The following is a 17,575-nucleotide window of genomic DNA, read 5'->3' as shown; positions in this document are numbered from 1 at the left end:
TTGGTGATGAATGAGATCGCTGCATGTGATTGGCGCGAGCTCCGATTTACGTCATTCCTTCCCAGTTTCGTGGTGCGGATAGGCGCGCGTTATCCTTGCTCAGATCACTCGTCGTGCAGCATCCGGACCAAATAACTCCGCTGCTCGCCTGGACTGCAGCGTCAACACGGCGCCACCATGTCTTTCGTGGTCGACCAGATTCGGCGTATCGACGGTGCCCTTGATCGGCTGCAGCTCTCGTCCACACGTGCCGGCGAGAGCTTCTCGACCCTGAGTGCCGCAGAGGCCCACGACCCTGAGAAGACAGCACGCATCGCGCACCTGCAGAACCTCATCAAGAGCCTGTCGACCACGGCAAGCTCCAAATCGTCGCTTGTACCTGGCGACAGGATTCTGGAGACGCTTAATCGCGCAGACTTTTCCAGTAGCTGCACAACGTGCGCTCAGTGGTTCGCACAGGACGACAGCAGCAGCAACGATCCCTCAGGGAACGATGCCAGCTACGAACACGAACTCGAGTGGCTGCTGCTCAGCAAGGCCACAACTCAAGCGTACGGCCAGGTCCTCAACACAATTCTCGAACAAACAATTCCCCTCGAAGACGACATCTGGTACTGGGACGATGTCCTCTCGACGTACCGCTTTGCCGGCCTTTACTCGATACAGACGTCCCCGCTCAGGGTATGGAATTGGTCTAAGGAGATCTACCATGATGTGAGGTCGAAGGGTGGAGAGATGGCTGATGGGTGGAGGCAGTTCTACGGGCTGGTCAAGCAGTCTGTGCAAGAGCGCAGTGTCGCCAACATACAACGGCGTGTGATCAGCCCACTGGCACTAGTGAGGAACGAGGGCAGGAGAAAGCGCGCGGCTCTCAAGAAGATACGACTGGTCAACGCGAACGCGCTCGGTGTACTACTGGGCGAGGGTCTGAGCAACGAGAACATCCACGATGAAGGCTTGCAGTCGCCGCACCCCTTTGGCACACACGACAACAAGCACAAATGGAAGGCCGTGGTCACCAAGAGTATCGCACTGATGGACGCCGTTATCCAGACGGTCAATATGGCTGAACTTTCTGTCGATAAGTTCGACGAGTCTGTTGCTGGGATCACTCAGGACGACCAGTACTACGAACTTCACGAAGCCTCGGCCAACCAAGCTGCAACAGCACTGAAGCCAGCAGACGTCGCAGATCGTCTGCACTATCTTCTGCGACACGCCCTGCCCACCTACAAATCAAGCTTCAATGCTGTCGTTAAGGACAATGGCCGACCATCTCCTCTCGTCCGGTATTGGCTCCCCGCTACCATCTTCCTTCTTTCTGGTACGACCATTCTGCGCATCGCTGTGAATCGTCAAGAAGAGATCAAAACTTGGATCCGTGAATTCGGGCAGACTGTCATTGACTTCTGGACCAACTGGGTGGTCGAACCTACCAAGAAGGTCATCGGCACCATCCGCCACGACGAAGACAGCGAGGTCTCTATTATGAGCAAGCGCAGCCTCGAATCTGACCGTGCAAGCCTGGAGCGTATGGTGGTTGACTTTGCTGTCAAGAACCCTGACGGCCCAGCTCTGAACGAGTCGCAGATTGCGGACATCAGGGCTAAGGTCAGAGAGGGCGATCTCACCACCGTGCTCAAGTCGTATGAGAAGGACATTCAGAGCCCAGTCAAGGGGGCCATTGTTGGTAATCTTGCAAGCGCGCTGCTGATCCAGGTTCAGAAGACCAAGGTCGATGTTGAGCTTGCCATGAGTGGCATCGACAGCATTCTCAAGAGCCAGGAGCTTCTCTTTGGCTTCATCGGTCTGACACCTGGTGTGCTTGTCTCTATTGGCGTATACCGCTGGCTGAAGGGCGCCTTCAGCAGTCGCAAGGGTGTACAGCAATGGGCGAAGCAGGGCCAGCTGCTGCTCATTCTCAGGAACATCGATCGCATCCTGACTGCCGCTAGGCCAACTGAGTTTGGAGAGATGTCATACCAAGACCACGGCCTGTTGCTCTGCGAGGTGCACCTTCTGCGACAGGCTGCGAGTGGGGTCCTGCCTAGGCGTATTTTCCACGAGTTCTTGGTGGAGATCGACGAGCTGGTGGATGTGCGAAGTGGGCTGGAGAAGCAGCAAAAGGTAGTAGAGAGAATACGCTGGGCGTATTCCAAGTGGTTCACATAGGCCATCTCAAGTAGAGAACCAATGTCATCAGTAGGCGTGTATGTACACAATACTGTATACAGCCTCAGTAATCACCTACCGGCCCATGGTTCACGTATTCTGTTCTAGCACAAATGATGCACGATGTGTACGCGAGTCAGGCCTGGGGCATGCCAGACACAGATGACAGGCTGCGGTGACGACTTCAGCGCCGCGCCAAGGGGAAACCGCGGTCCGCCGCTCCACTTGTGCTTCAACGTCAGTTGCCTGCACACCTGCAACACCGTTACTGCGCAACAACACCCACCGCCTAACACTGTACCTCGCCCGCTAGACTCACCGCCACCGATACCCTGCTTGATCGAACCACCGTCGCTTGCGCACTCTCCACAGCGCCACCAATACAGGACACTTTCGCTCGCCAGCGGGTGCACCGCCGCAGCCCACTCTCCCTCGATAGCGAACACATACGCACATACACAACCCCGCACACGATACCGCGACCATGGCTGGGACAAGAAACTACGACTTCCTTGTGAGTCTCTACTTGGCGCCTGCACCGGCCGTGTTCCTGCTGCTCCATACACTGTCCCGCAGTTGGAGCCGATCTCAAGACAAGATGCTAACAGGGCTCCAATAGATCAAGCTTCTGCTTATTGGCGACTCCGGAGTAGGAAAGTCATGCTGCCTGTTGCGCTTCAGTGAAGACTCCTTCACTCCCTCTTTCATCACCACCATCGGCATCGACTTCAAGATAAGGACCATCGAGCTCGACGGCAAGCGCGTCAAGCTGCAGATCTGGGATACAGCCGGCCAGGAGCGCTTCAGGACTATCACTACCGCATACTACCGCGGTGCCATGGGCATTCTGCTGGTCTACGACGTTACGGATGAGAGGAGTTTCAACAGTACGTCACCCAAACAATGTGCCGTCGGCTGCAGAACGCATAGGAACAAGCATAGAACGGCGACTAATACGCATGACAGACATCCGCACCTGGTTCTCCAACGTCGAGCAGCACGCGACCGAAGGCGTCAACAAGATCCTCATTGGCAACAAGTGCGATTGGGAAGAGAAGCGCGCCGTCAGCACAGAGCGTGGCCAGGCCCTCGCGGACGAACTCGGCATTCCCTTCCTCGAGGTCTCGGCAAAGAGCAACATCAATGTCGACCAGGCATTCTACTCGCTTGCTTCCGATATCAAGAAGAGGCTTATCGACAGCGCACGATCAGACCAGGCGGCAGGCCCATCGGTGAACGTTGGCGATGCAGGGGCTGCTAATGCTGGTATGGGCGGAAAGTGCTGTTAAGAGACGGGAGCAGACGAAAGAAGAGGATTGTGGGTTGACAAGGGCGTTCGCTACGTGCATTGGTTCAGGCACCCATTGCTGAGCTTGGCAAAGCTGTTCAAGAGGTGGATACTGCAGTCATGCTACGGAATGTTCAAAGTCTCTTGGACGCTTCACGTGTGGCTCGGCGTGTCAGGTCTTCTATTTGATGGTGTTTATTGGGCGTTCTGCGAGCACAGGGTCTTTTACATTACATCTTGTAATGCTATTTTGTACATGCACTGTTTACGCATCATACGCCACTCTGTCTGATCTTCTGCAGGGATCGAGCGGCACCTACAGCGCTTCACTTACGCACACTGGAACAAGGATCTCGTTTGAAGCACATTCATGGTGAGTATCTTGAACGACACCTCTCAACAATCAATAGCCTTAATGGCATCCGATCCTATAGAGAAAAAGCGAAGACCTCCATCACCACACAATCTCCGGCGGGATTACCGCATCACATGCTAGCCTTTCCACGACTCTCAAAGGGCAAAAGCAACACCAGCACACCGGCAGCAATAAACAGCGCCCCAGAAACATAAACCGGCGCACTCGTCTCCAGATTCGCAAACATGGCCACAATCGGCGCCATAATACCAAACACCCTATTCGCACTCGCTGTGATCGCATTCCCCGTCCCTCGATCCTTGGTCGCAAAGATCTCAGGCGTATACGCATACAGAACCGCATACATGATATTGCTCATGAAATTGTATGCACAGTTCCAGCCCAGCAGTGCATTGGAATCCAAGGCTGTTGTGGAGCAGAAGAGAAATACGCCGGTTAGGACTGTGGATGCAGCGAGTGTGCCTTTGCGCCCAATGCGGGGCGTTTCGACGAGTAGGCCGCCGAGGAGACAGCCGGGTACGCCTAGCACGGCGATGATGAGACTGTTGCGGTAGGTGATATAGGTGCTCCCGTCGCCAAAGTCGACGCCGCGGGTTGCTTGGATGAAGGGGAGGAAGGCGTTGTAGAGCGGGAAACCTAGGCCGATGAATGCCCATATTAAAGTGATGAGGGAGGTTGAGTAGGCTAGTTTCTTCGTTGCGAAGAGCGCTTTGACGTGCGAGGCATCGAGTTTCTGTAGGTTGCGTTTGACGGCTGCAGATGCTGTGGTGCGCTGGACTGCTGGTGGAGAGGTGGGGGAAGTGAGGACGTTGCAGGCTTGCAGATCTTCGAGGGTTAGGGAGGAGGTTTTGCCGTTGCGGCGGGCGACTTCGTGGACAATGGTTACGGCGCCGGCGTCATCGCCTTTGCCCATGAGAAATTTGGGGGATTCGTAGATGGTGAAGCATACGAAGCGTAGGAAGAACATGATCAGTGCCGTGCCACCCTGTGTGAAGGTCAGAAAAAAGATCCGACATGTGTCTGGCTAGGAATGCGCACCATGACGATGAGAAAGTACCTCCAACCCATATTTTTGCCTTTTGTACAGTTCTCGTCCGTCTCCTGACAAGTCAAGTTTCCCAGCAATGGCCATGCTACAAGCGTTGCGAACACCTGCGCGAGCGCCCAATCGATCGATAGGATGGTGAGCAGATACTGATGGCTACCAGGCAAGAATTCGAGGAAAATTGCACTGTCCACTGGCAGGTTGCCTCCCACTCCAACACTCCACAGAGCGGCAAAGGTTCCGATGGCGGCAAAATTTGGACTTCCTGCTGCGATCATACCAAAAACCGCTGTGATGCCTATCGTGAGATTGAAAGCCCAACGGCGTCCGAAAATGTCGCAACCGAATCCCCAAAAGACTGCACCGAAGAGGAGTCCGATGTTCTGCGACAAGGTGAGGAACGGCGGCCGATCGGGATTAAACTCGTTCCTAACAGGCGTGAAGATGAGAGATGTGACGATGGGCCACAGGTTGTCCATTGCCCATCCGAACCCAATGACAACGAAGAGCTTCCACTGGTACAGCCCCATACCAATATCTTGAATGGCTTTGTTGAGGACACGAGCTTTGGCTGCGTAGACTGGATCTAGCGATCCATCTTCGAGGACGCCTTCAGGAGCATATTCCGGTGAAGGTACTTCTTGCGTAGCGTGCTTCGAATGCTGCTCACTGTTCTTGTCGGTCGATGAATCGGCCATGATGAGGATCCTGTGTTTGGGGTGATAATGGCAATGGGGTTTGATGGATACGAGGCAATGTGGTTGAAGAAGGGTCGCAGTGCCAGGGTAGGAGACGAGTGTTGCGATGGGCCGTGCAAAGCTGCCTTGTGCTCTATCGACTGAGAAAACTTCGGATCTTTCTGAAATCACTGTCGTTGCAAGATGGTCAGTGGTATCATGACAGTGTGTTCGAGCCCAGACACGTTTACATAAAAAGGTGGCAGCGGACGCAGAAGACTGGTACTACAGGATTAAACGAGGACGACATGACGTGCTACTTGCAGGTGTAACCTCACGGCACGGCGTCTTTGGTGTGACTTCTTTGAAGGTTGGAACGGCTTGATCTACCTGCAGATAAGCAAGTAGGGCAAGACAGCGTCGAATCGCCGCTTCTAGCGTGCAAGATGTCTGGGAGTGTGGTGTGTGGGAATGCACGGGGTTGGTGAGTTTGTCGAGATTCGTTACGCTAGTAATGACGCGATACCACGTGAAGTGTAGATCATCAGAAATAGGGACATGTCTTTGTGGAGTGCATTATCGTTTCGTTCATTTCAAGAGTACTCATCATGCTATGCTTATAGTACAAAACTCTGGTGTAAGAACACCTTGAGAAAGCAAGCAAAGACAGCTTCGTATTCTCTCCCCCGCTGCTGAACCTACTTCCACAACTTGCCCAAGCTGACGGCCTTGTCGTCGTGCTTGTTGAGCACCTTGGCTGTCGCCAGATCAAAGTCCTCCTGCGTGACGTGTACTCTCCTCTCCCTGAGCGCGTACATACCAGCCTCGGTGCAAACACCCTTCAGCTCGGCACCTGAGCATCCATTCATCTTCTCCGCGATCTTGGTAAGGTTGATGCCACGGGTCAAGTTCATGCTCCTGGAGTGAATGCGCAGAATGTCAGCACGCGCCTCGACCGTTGGCGGTGGGAACTCGATCTTGCGGTCGATACGTCCGGGTCGCAGCAGGGCAGGATCCAGAATATCGAGACGGTTGGTCGCCATGATGATCTTGATGTTCTTTGTCGGCTCGAAACCGTCCAACTGGTTGAGCAGCTCCAACATGGTACGCTGCACCTCGGAGTCACCGCCTGAGCTTCCTTCCACACGACTTGAACCGATGCTGTCGATCTCATCCATGAAGATGATACTCGGCGCGTGCTCGCGGGCCATGACGAAGAGTTCTCGAACCATTCGACTACCCTCACCAATGTACTTCTGCACCAACTCGCTTCCTGACACTCGGATGAACTTGCAGTCGGCGTGGTGCGCTACCGCACGCGCAAGCAGCGTCTTTCCGGTTCCTGGTGGGCCGTACAACAGGACACCCTTTGGTTGCGCGATACCGAGCGACTCGAATAGCTCAGGATGTTGCAGGCCCAATTCGATGACCTCCTTGATCTCCTTGATCTGCTGGTCCAGACCACCGATCATGTCGTAAGTGCTGTCTGGCACCTTCTCGACCATCATGAGCGAGACAAGCGGGTCGACCGAAGACGGCAGGAGCTTCTCGAGCTTGTACGAGTCGCTGAGGAGGGTGACGCGCTTGCCGGCTGTGAGTTTGCTGATATCTACGTTGTCGGCGATGTCGACGACTATGAGCGGGAAGTCAGCCATGTCCTCCACCAACTTTGTTTGCACCACATACCGTATTTGCCTTCAGGATGTACCTTGACGAGCACCTTCTTTGTGCCCATGACCTTGACGACCTCACCAACATAGGACCCAGGCTGCTGGAGCAGCCCAAGCTCTTCTCGCAGTAACCGCACTCTTGAGTTGTAGTCGTTTCGCTGAGCTTCCAGGCGACGCAGCTTGGCCTGTCCCTGGATGATCTCCAGCTTCATCGCCTCGATCTTGTTGTGGAAGAAGGTATCGAGCGCCATGGTGGTGGCGGGCGCCGGCGGCGGTGTTTGCGGGCGAAGGTGCAGAGACGGAAGGCTGCTGGGATAGATGGGCAGGGCGAAGCTAGAGGTGCGGCGGCCGTGGCTGTCGGTGGGCTCCGGAGGAGGTGTCGATGGCGGCAAGGGGCTGTGAAAGTGTTTACCGTTGCTTGGTGATGGCGATGATCTCAAGCTCTCCAGCGACGCAGCGCGGCACCCGCGATACGTTTCGCCGAAAGCACGCTATCTACAAGGGGCTAGCGCAGACCGGGTGAGGCGTCCCTGCCCTCCTCGTCATCTCCGCCGGTCGGCCATGGTCGTGGTACACTGCATCCTCAGTGATGCCATGGCACGCGGCGATCCACATGTTGTAGAATGCGGAGAGAGTGCACGTGTGCTGCGTATCAACATGAATTCGGTAGTCTACGATACAGAAAGTGTTGGGGGGGTGGTAGGGGGGGGGGGGTTTGTTGTTGTCCAAGTCTTATCGCATGTGAGACAGGGTCGCGCGGAACTTGCGGGCTGCAGCTGCACTGGACGGTGAATGGCTGATCGGCGTCCTGGCTGGTCATCTGCATTGCTGCTTGCACGCACTCATCGAGGGGCACGACTTTGTCTGCTTGCTTTCCTCATGTCTGCTTCTGTCCTCTTTTCCATGCAAATGCCCTGCGGCTGAAACCAGTCCGGTCGAATAAACAAAGATCCTGACAAGGGCGTCGCCGCATCAGCATCAAGCGGTCTGTTAGCTCACCTGCTCCAGAGCTACCATCTTTCTCTGCACCACTCCGTCCTGCGACCACAACCATGGCGGACGGCGACCGGACACCCACAGGCGGAAAAGGCAGCCAGCAGCCTCCGGGCTCGCGACAAGGCAGCTCTTATGGCGGCGACACGCCTACAACAGGTGCCGAGTCTGCGCGCAGGCGGATCCCCGGCGCAGCGCCAACAACAAGCTATGGTACACTCACTCCAGAGCCTCTGCGCATCCTCCCGGCGCATGCTACAGCAAAACTAACAAGCCAGCAGGCTCCATCACGTCCTCGATCGACCGGCGCCTACAGAGCATGACGCCGTCTGAGCCCAGCTCAAAGCCCAAGAAGCCCCCAATGAGCCGCCGTGCGACATCGTCCAAGTTCCCGCACAAAGGCCAGGAGTTCAGTGTCGACGACGACGCAGACGAGGTGCAGGCCGAGACGGAGCAGCAGCAGAAGCGCCAAGGCCAGACGTTGCGCCGCAAGCCCTCCAACGTCCGTCGGCCAACTGGTGCAGCGCGAGGTCCGACTCTCACGACCATTGAGTCCACAGAGGACGACGCGGTTGAAGAACAGAACGCCAGGGCACCAACGGACCCAGAAGGACAGCCCGGAAGCTCGGAAGAAGAGACAATACGCGCTGATGAGGACGACAGCGGCACAGGCGACAACGAGGATGATGACGGCGACTTGAGCGACGCCGAAAGCTTCACCCTCAAGGACCGTCAGGATGCCATCAACGTCACGCATCCCTTCGGTATCAGGATCTGGAAGCCCGCCTTGTACAAAAAGGGGCGTTCAGTCCAGCGAAATGCTGAAGCAGACATTCACTCAAACCCTGGTCTGTTCGTCAGCAAGTGGTTACTGCTCTTCAACATTGCTTGGACGCTCGTGTTTGGTTGGTGGCTGTCACTCATGGCAGCTGCTGGCGCCCTGCTCTGTGCCATCCTCGCTTTTGATGAAAGCTGCAAAGAGTACTCGCGGCTGCTCTTCCATCTTGCGGTATACGTCTTCTACCCATTTGGACGATATGTCAAGCTTCTCCAGGACGATCAATACGCCGAAGAGGACGAGGGCGAGGGCCGCAGCATCAGCGAGTACGAGCAATGGCAGAGCGGCGACATTGAGGAAGGGCGGCTCTTTTTCGGTCCTACCGCTGGCCTTTCCTCTCTTGTAGGCCGTCGACGCAACAGCATCGACTCGACTGGCGGTGAGACGACAAGCCTGCTTGGTCGCGAAGGTCGGGCCAACATGGTGCATTCGGACACTGCAAGGACGAAAAACCGCTTCTTTGGGCGTGGAAAGTGGAATCTTGGCCGTGTTGTCTTCTACGTCTACTTCTATGGTATCATCACTCCAGCCTTCTTCCTGGTCTCTGGTGTCTGTTGGTTCCTGGTCTTCTCCATCCCAATGGGCAAAGTCATGCTACTTCTGTTCGACCATCTGCGTCGCCACCCGCTGGCTCTGTCTTTCCATTCTGACAGCGGCAATGTCCGTCGCCCTGGCGAGTCGTCATCTATTCTCTTGTGCACCTATCGGGCCGTTGGTATCAAGTACTGGAAGTACACCATTGACGGAACAAACATCTTCCTGATCAATTTACTCGGACTGGTAGCCTTCACGATCTTCGACTACTTCGTCTTGTTCGACATGCTGGGTTACAGGATCTGGATCACGGATACCCTGCTGGTCTTCACGCTTGCACTGCTGTCGATCATCCCTTTGGCGTACTTCATCGGTCAAGCTGTCGCTTCCATCTCTGCTCAGTCGTCAATGGGTGTTGGCGCGACCATCAATGCTTTTTTCTCTACCGTTGTGGAGGTTTTCCTATACTGTGTGGCTCTCAAGCAAGGCAAGGCGCAGCTTGTGGAAGGAAGTATCATCGGCAGCATCTTTGCCGGTATCCTGTTCTTGCCCGGCTTGTCCATGTGCTTTGGTGCTCTTAAGCGAAAGACACAACGCTTCAACGTACAGTCAGCAGGTGTCACATCCACCATGCTGCTCTTTGCAGTCATCGGCGCGTTCGGTCCTACATTGTTCTACCAGATCTATGGCAGCGTAAGTCTTGCCCAAATCCTAGCTGTTCTCACACTGACTACCTACAGCACGAACTCAACTGTCGCCAATGCACCCATGGTCAATCTCACATGGGTCACATCGAAACGAGCTCTGAACGCGACTGTCGAAGGTGCTACTACTCCCAGACGCCCGCTTTGCACGACCGCTTCTACAATGAAGCAGTCAAGCCATACACGTGGTTCTCAGCAGCGCTGTTGTTTCTGTCATACGTTGTTGGCCTACTCTTCACCCTGCGAACACATGCAGCAACCATCTGGAGTAACGAGCCTGACGAAAAAGAGAAGAAGCCTTTCGACACAGTTGCAAACAGTCTCAGCAACAGCGGACACCTGGACTTCCCCCACTCTACCATGTCACGAACAGCGACTGGACAGTCCGTATCTCGTGCTCACATTCGCGAGACCCAGTTGTATAAGCGCATTGTTGGTCAAACGCAACACGAATTCGGCCTTGGGCCGGAAGGTCAGCCCATGGCTGGCAGCCCACCAAACAGCAAAGTGGATGGCAACACTCCACACTTGGTTCCACCCAAGGACAGCAACGAGCACGAACATTTTCACGTCGAAGGTCTCACGGACGAAGCAAGCGACGCACTCGTACGACACATCACTGAAATCGCAGCCACCACCACCGCCCTTGCTACGCGTGATGTTACCAGGGCGCCCCACAAAGCTGCAAGGATGGCCAGTACACCAAGCAAGGACCGACCGCATCATCACCGTACTGTGACTGCCGCGACCGAAGGTGCACCAGAGGAGCAAGACGCCGGTCACGCCGCAGGTGGACACGATGCACCCAACTGGAGTCGACAGAAGAGTGCGGCGATTCTGCTTACTGCCACGGTCGCATATGCCATCATCGCTGAAATCCTTGTCGACACAGTCGACTCGGTGTTGGAGGGCTCGGACATTGACGAAAAGTTTCTGGGTATCACGCTCTTCGCTCTTGTTCCTAACACGACCGAGTTCCTCAACGCCATATCCTTTGCTATGAACGGCAATATTGCGTTATCTATGGAGATTGGTTCGGCCTATGCTCTGCAGGTGTGTCTGCTACAAATCCCTGCACTCGTTTTCTATAGCGCCGTACACGCTACGAACATTCCTGCTGGCGAGATTGCTAAGCAGACTTTCAGTAAGCCTTTCCCACTCTCATCACACCGAAGCTGGCGCTGACGTACTCTAGCACTCATTTTCCCGCAGTGGGACATGGTAACGGTCATTCTTTGCGTCTTCCTTCTCTCGTACATGTACGGTGAAGGTAAGAGCAACTACTTCAAGGGCTCCATTTTAATCCTGTCATACTTCGTCGTCGTTGTCGGCTTCTACTTTGCTGGCTTTACCGACCTTGACAGGATGGGCATTGATCCTGATGATCGTCTGGCTCTTGGTGGGCTGGTCAAGCAAGAGGTCCAGTCGATGACCTTCAAAACTATGGGCAGGAGCAAGACTGGAATTGCCTACTAAGCGTTGGAGGATAATCCGTTGTTGAAAAAAGACCATGGTAGTATGTGCAGATGTTTCGGGGACTGTAATAAAGCATGGAGAGTCAAGGGGTATCTGATTGAAACGCATAGCGCGGGAGCTTTCGGTGTTTGAGGTGCTTTCGATCAAAGTAGATATCCTGACTGTAGGTTGAATTACAAATTAACAATGAAAAGGTGGCAAGCCTAACAACATCACCCTCATCCTGTAAAGTTTGCGACGAAAGGAGATTGTATTATGAAAGCGTCGGGGAAGGAGCCTCACACGAATTGAGTAATAGCAACACCACTCGCACCTGCAAGAAAACAGCGAACAGCCCGTGCTTAAGCCTCCGTTTCAGTTGCGGCGCCTTATTTCTCTCATACTTCTCGTTGACACGCCACCAAATCCACGAGCGCCTTCCTGCACCTATTTACTACAGACTTGCAACAACAGTGACCATCAGCTTTATCAACAAGATGCACCAGACCATATCGAATCTCCTCGAATCAGAACTCGATCAAGTGTTTACTCCAATCGGCGTCTGGATCCTAGCTGACGGCACGGTCGTGGTGCTGAGCTGCGCCAGCAGGTCATCGAAGCTTTCGGCGGTAGCGGCTACAGTCACCTCAGCTGTGGATCGATCTTCAACCCGACGTCGATGTTTCTGGTTTGGTACTTGAGTTGTCAACAGTCGTTGCGAAGTACGTGCTGATGTTTAAGTGCTAGTTGTGGTGATCGATGAGCTTGACGATAGTGTCGACCGCACAGTACTTGTGTTGGATGAGGAGGTTGTGAGGGCGGCAACATGGCCACAAACGTCCCAAGTCACGCTCTCAGGAGGATTCTGATACTATAAAAGGTGAACATTTGCCCCATCGTCAGCTGCATAAAACATGCTTACTTGGAATGACCACTCAGAATTGGCCTGTGTGCTGCCCGGTGCGTACGTCGAAAGACTGAACGACTTATTATCTAGAGATAGGAAGCCATCGCTGCTCTCGTTGACGTTTTGGATGATGTGCGTGTTAGGGCTGCCGTCAACTTGGCGTATACTCCAAAATTGGTCGCTGCTGGTACAGGTATGCACTCCGACCGAGCTTCCACTTGCCCACAAACATTTCTGTGCAAACGTGTCGACAACATAGCCCACACTACCTGATCCACAGGTGGTAGCTTGCCACAAATAATTCGGTGATGAGCTGGCTAAGAGGCTGTCGCCACCTTTTTACACGTGAGCATCTTCCTGCTGGCTGCTGCACTGACTGGAGATACTCACTGGTGGCCAGATGGTAGTCCCATCCATGGTTCTGGATATTGTATAGGAAGCTTGGTATCAAAGCCATGTTGTGGTTGTTTGAAGTCGGAGCGGGGTCAAGGCTCAAGTACGGAGTTGCAGAGGCACAATAAACAAGGTACGTCGCGCAGTCTCGTCATATGCAAGGGTGTTGGTGTAACTCAAACACCCTTGGTACCACAACCATCCAAGTCCTTCGAGACTTACGCCACCAGAGACTACAAACGCCCTGAAGTCCTCCAAATGCAAGCCTCAAGATCGATCGTGTTACATGCAGTGAAGGTGTATGACCGGCTGAGCCCTAGCGCAAACCTTAGATCAGCTCACCAAGCGTTGAGACAGCCACCTTGTTGTCTCGAATGAGGCCAAACTGCACCTCGCACAAAGATCACATTTCCCCCATTGGATCCTAGACGAAGATCTTTGGGGTTGAATGTTTAAAGAGTGCAACCGAGTTGAAGTGTGCAGCGCGGCACTAGCCTCAAACATCCAGTCGAAGCCCAAGACTGAGGAGCAGGATGAATGATCCCCCTGTTTGAGGCGTCGACCACGATAACAAACGAGCATTGATCTTCGCCGAGATTGATTGATTGGTTGATTGGTTTAACGTCCTATCTGAGTCTAAGACTATGGAAGACGAGAGGAGCAGTAGCTCCTCTAGTAATGCGAAGATTTAGTTACAAGAGGCTGGGTTCACTGAGAGTACAAGGGATGATCTTCGCCGAGAGTTTGTGGTGCATCTGCGCCACTGTTGTTGTGGCATTCTCGACGGCCTGGCCAGCATAGCAAAAAGCGCACAACATGTCTATCTCCTCATGTCATCGACATCTATCTCAGTAGTAAGTTCGATACCAAACACTTTGCGAGTCGGAACACTGACACGACCCCAAGTCGTGTACAGGTGCCGTAACCTCGAGCCACTATTTACTCTACTCCCTAGATCGACTTACCTCACCTGTCTGGACACGCGTTCCATTTCTCTGATCTTGTTGATTGTTTGGGCAACCTTTGCCTCGAGAAGTTCGACAGAGCGCACATTGGCAGCCGCATCTCGTGATGATGCTCTCAGAGCAAGGAGCCAAGCCTTCGAACCGAGCAACGAGGCTGAGTCGCTCTACATAGACGGCAAGTCTTACATCAGAACCGTTGAACGGCTATGACTGAGTGGACAAAAGAAGCAGTGCTGCTGGCCAGAGGATCTTCGGGGCTACAGTCCGAATTGCATCTGAAAAGCCGATCTACGTCCTCGAACGAATGGAGCACCTGCCCAGCGATATAGTGTGCACCTCTGACACGATCGCGGTCACTTCTGCCTCGTTCGTAGATGTCCTTGCAGTGGCGAGATTCCACGAGCTGCTGGGTGGGTACATGGTAACCTCTCACACTGGCTGCAATGAGAACGACGAGCATTTAGCCTACAAGTGAGTGCAAATCTTAAAACCCTGTAGCACGAGCATCAATGTTTCAATAGGGTGCTTATAGTGCAGTCCGATGGCCACGGCAGATTTTCCTTCCAGGTTTCGAAGGCAAGCTGGAAGGCCTCGTTCGATTCTGTTACCGTCGAGATGTGGTTCCATTCAGGTGGTTTCGAAGTTCGCCGTTCCGGTGTGCACGCGTGGTCCGCGTGGGTCTCTCCGCTATCAATCGGCCGCTCCACTTCAGATCAAAGCTTCGACATATCAATGAATGTCAAATACCAACATGTTGCTTGAGCATCCGGCGTATGGCGTCGCATATGCGAAACAGGCAATGCATGTGGAGGTAGCCCGGAAACAGCTGCAGAGGTGGATTTGACAGACTTTGTGTGCCTAAGACGGTGCTTTTTGTTAGCTCAAACTTGGAAGCATGACATCAGCACTCCAGCAGCCAGAAGCAGGCGAATAAGCGACCACACGGAGGGCAACGGATGGGGCCAATGCGTGGGCAATGCGAGATGACCAGCAGGTGATCAGGTCAAGCAGGTAAGATCTGGGGCAGTGCAGTGACAGTTTGCCCGCGCCGAGTTTCAGGTGGCCTTTGGCGCTTCGAAGAGGTGAAGTTGTCTAGCGCACCCTTGCACCTTGCACGGATCATTGGCGAGTGGGATCGCCGGCAGACGACAGCGCCATCCGGGTTCTTCAGCAGCCGCGACAGCTGTCATGCTTCATGTACCGGCCGTTCCGCTGTTTGCTGCAGCAGAAAAGATGATGCGCAGTGCTCCAGACGCCCTCCCCTCCATTATAACCGCGCCTGCGCCTGCGCCTGCCTGATCTGCATTGCCCGCTGCTGCTCTGGACGTGGCTGAACGAAGCCACACCCCGCGTCGAAATCGATAAGAAGGAAGCGCCCGCCACACCCATCGCGACTCGACGTGCGCCGCTGCGATGCTGCTCTCCCGCCTGCCGAGCCCGCAGAGCCTGCCCAGCGCCCTTGCCCTCGCTCTGATTGCTGCCGTCGCGTCCGCCAGCTTGACACCGTCCAACACATCGACCGTCAACTCGCGCTACTTCCAGGGCACGCTCCCGCTGCAAGGCCCGGGGAATGGACAGCAGATTGCCGAGCTGATACCGCTGACGCGCGAGGGCGCACAACGGTCCATCGAGGGCAATCTCTACCGCACAAATAGTTCCACCGTCTCCAACATCTCGGACGGTGAGATTGCCTACATCAGCTGCAACCCAACCGACTACCCCGGATTCGTGGACGCTCAGGCAGTCTTCGACCAGGCTTACGGCAACGGGAATGCCAACATCTCGGGCGTCATCCTGTACAGCACCGTGACCGACTACTGCGCCTACGATGACAACGGGTCCATGTCCGGCTTCCCTATCCTGTCCATGACGAACAAGACCGACTCGGCCGCCGTCCTTGACCAGATCGACGACCTCGCCGTCCATATGAAATACTTCGTCCAGGTACAGGGCCGCGGCAATGATGGCAACTCCAACAGCATACAGCAGCAGAATCCTCTGGGTCCGTCGCCCTCGACAGCTGTTGCCATGATTATCCTTTACAGCATTACCGGTATCATCACGGCGCTATTCTTGGTAATCATCTTGACCGGTGCTATCCGCGCTCACCGTCATCCCGAGCGCTACGGACCCAGAAACGTGCTGGGAAGGCCAAGGCAGAGCAGGGCGAAGGGTCTGGGAAGGGCCATCTTGGACACCATACCTATCATCAAGTTTGGCGAGAAGGAGCCGGCTAAGCCAATAGACGTGGAGCTGGGGTCTACAAGTGAGGCCAGAGATGTTGATGGAGCAAACAGCACTGCTGCAGCTGCGGTTGTACCGCCTGCAACCGCTACAGTGGCCGCAACAGAAGTAACAAGGAATGATACCTCGGCGGCCACCGCTGAGACAACACGGGATACACCCGCGATGATAGAGCACCCTGAAGGTATCGCCGCCGCCATTGCCCCCGCTGCAGTGGCCGGCGCCAGCACGAACAAAGCCTCCCATGAGGACACTCTTGGCTGCACCATCTGCACAGAGGACTTTGAGAAGGGCCAGGATATTCGAGTGCTGCCATGTGATCACAAGTTCCATCCTGAGTGCGTGGACCCATGGCTGCTGAACGTCTCCGGCACATGTCCTCTCTGCCGTGTCGATTTGCGCCCAACGAATACCCATGAATCTAACGGCTCGCAAGGCGACGAACTCGCTCCACCTCTGAATCCGGAAGCCGAGGCTTCACATCATCGCCGCACAGGACTCCGAGACATACTGTTCTTCCGCTCGCATCCCGATGCACCGGCTGAAGATCGCATAAGTGCTCTACGCCGCCTGCGTGAGCAACGACGCAACCAGAGTGGGGATGTCGCCGAGGGCACTGCCAACGCTAGTGCCGAGGATGTTACAAGAGGAGATCGCCGAAGCAGAAGATTCAGCACGAGGCTCAGCGACGTCTTCAGTGGACGGACGCGTAGAGGTACAAGCCCTTCGCAGCCAGGAGGTGCCAGTGGCAGCACCGCTTAGACAATGTTCAAATTGACGAAATATGTATCGACACGATGTACGAATGGTTTTTAATGGTGTTTTGGCGAAAGGCTCAATAAGAGGTAGTTTCCTTCGGCTGCACAGGGTTTGAGTGCTATTTTCTTTCGGCGTGCCATCTCAAAGGTCGATGGGTATGGTGTGCGGGCGTCGAGGCTTTTTGGGGTGTTGCAAAGGGAGCTTGGTGCGTCTTAGTATCGTTCTGATACAACCCATTGACGTATTTTATCGGATCGGACTCGACACTGTTCGTATTATTGCAGAATGTAAATAACGTTTCACTACATACCATCTGCCGGCAAGGTGTTCTTGGAACATGACATCATTTTGCTGCACAACCCACGGGACATAGCTACGACTGATTGATTGATTGGTTTAACGTCCTATCTGAGTCTAAGACTATGGAAGATGAGAGGAGCAGTAGCTCCTCTGGTAATGCAAAGATTTGGTTACATGAGAGTGAGGTCAATGGAGGTACAAGGGATGGTGAGGGCTCAGGCCCAGAGCAAAGATGCTGGAAACAAAAGAAGTACA

General features: G+C 54.4%; 7 protein-coding genes across 7 annotated transcripts; 4 read left to right on the top strand and 3 right to left on the bottom strand.

Moving 5' to 3' along the window:
* Positions 1-177: 177 nt before the first annotated feature.
* BU25DRAFT_427059 (NCA2-domain-containing protein) lies at positions 178-3,461 on the top strand (the record flags this gene model as incomplete). The annotated part of the gene is made up of 3 exons (XM_033699956.1): positions 178-2,150; positions 2,854-3,059; positions 3,139-3,461. The coding sequence occupies 3 exons, from the start codon at positions 178-180 to the stop codon at positions 3,459-3,461; spliced, it is 2,502 nt and encodes an 833-aa protein (XP_033567747.1).
* A 67-nt stretch (positions 3,462-3,528) lies between these two features.
* Positions 3,529-3,891, top strand: BU25DRAFT_8554 (uncharacterized protein). Its single transcript, XM_033700233.1, has one exon. The coding sequence runs from the start codon at positions 3,649-3,651 to the stop codon at positions 3,835-3,837; it is 189 nt and encodes a 62-aa protein (XP_033567746.1). The 5' UTR covers positions 3,529-3,648; the 3' UTR covers positions 3,838-3,891.
* Positions 3,892-3,945: 54 nt separating this feature from the next.
* BU25DRAFT_453304 (transporter) lies at positions 3,946-5,579 on the bottom strand (the record flags this gene model as incomplete). The annotated part of the gene is made up of 2 exons (XM_033700082.1): positions 3,946-4,821; positions 4,875-5,579. 2 exons carry the CDS (start codon positions 5,577-5,579, stop codon positions 3,946-3,948), a joined length of 1,581 nt encoding a protein of 526 aa, XP_033567745.1.
* A 545-nt stretch (positions 5,580-6,124) lies between these two features.
* BU25DRAFT_355998 (26S proteasome subunit P45) lies at positions 6,125-7,655 on the bottom strand. The gene is made up of 2 exons (XM_033699593.1): positions 7,245-7,655; positions 6,125-7,191 (listed from the first exon to the last, which is right to left on the bottom strand). Exons 1-2 carry the CDS (start codon positions 7,477-7,479, stop codon positions 6,257-6,259), a joined length of 1,170 nt encoding a protein of 389 aa, XP_033567744.1. The 5' UTR covers positions 7,480-7,655; the 3' UTR covers positions 6,125-6,256.
* Positions 7,656-8,280: 625 nt separating this feature from the next.
* BU25DRAFT_327431 (calcium permease family membrane transporter-like protein) lies at positions 8,281-11,773 on the top strand (the record flags this gene model as incomplete). The annotated part of the gene is made up of 4 exons (XM_033699482.1): positions 8,281-8,434; positions 8,500-10,286; positions 10,334-11,441; positions 11,493-11,773. 4 exons carry the CDS (start codon positions 8,281-8,283, stop codon positions 11,771-11,773), a joined length of 3,330 nt encoding a protein of 1,109 aa, XP_033567743.1.
* A 361-nt stretch (positions 11,774-12,134) lies between these two features.
* Positions 12,135-13,206, bottom strand: BU25DRAFT_405423 (uncharacterized protein). Its single transcript, XM_033699780.1, has 3 exons — positions 13,050-13,206; positions 12,675-12,994; positions 12,135-12,623 (listed from the first exon to the last, which is right to left on the bottom strand). Exons 1-3 carry the CDS (start codon positions 13,114-13,116, stop codon positions 12,489-12,491), a joined length of 522 nt encoding a protein of 173 aa, XP_033567742.1. The 5' UTR covers positions 13,117-13,206; the 3' UTR covers positions 12,135-12,488.
* Positions 13,207-15,490: 2,284 nt separating this feature from the next.
* On the top strand, positions 15,491-17,011 carry BU25DRAFT_324447 (uncharacterized protein; the record flags this gene model as incomplete). Its single annotated transcript, XM_033699475.1, has 1 exon — positions 15,491-17,011. A coding segment is annotated over one exon (1,521 nt), but the record flags the coding sequence as incomplete, so codon positions are not given.
* Between the last annotated feature and the right edge of the window lie 564 nt (positions 17,012-17,575).

The sequence above is a fragment of the Macroventuria anomochaeta genome (assembly GCF_010093625.1).
Source record: "Macroventuria anomochaeta strain CBS 525.71 unplaced genomic scaffold BU25scaffold_1, whole genome shotgun sequence".
Taxonomy (NCBI): domain Eukaryota; kingdom Fungi; phylum Ascomycota; class Dothideomycetes; order Pleosporales; family Didymellaceae; genus Macroventuria; species Macroventuria anomochaeta.
The sequence above is the reverse complement of the archived record's forward strand: the minus strand, read 5'-3'. Positions and strand labels throughout refer to the sequence as shown.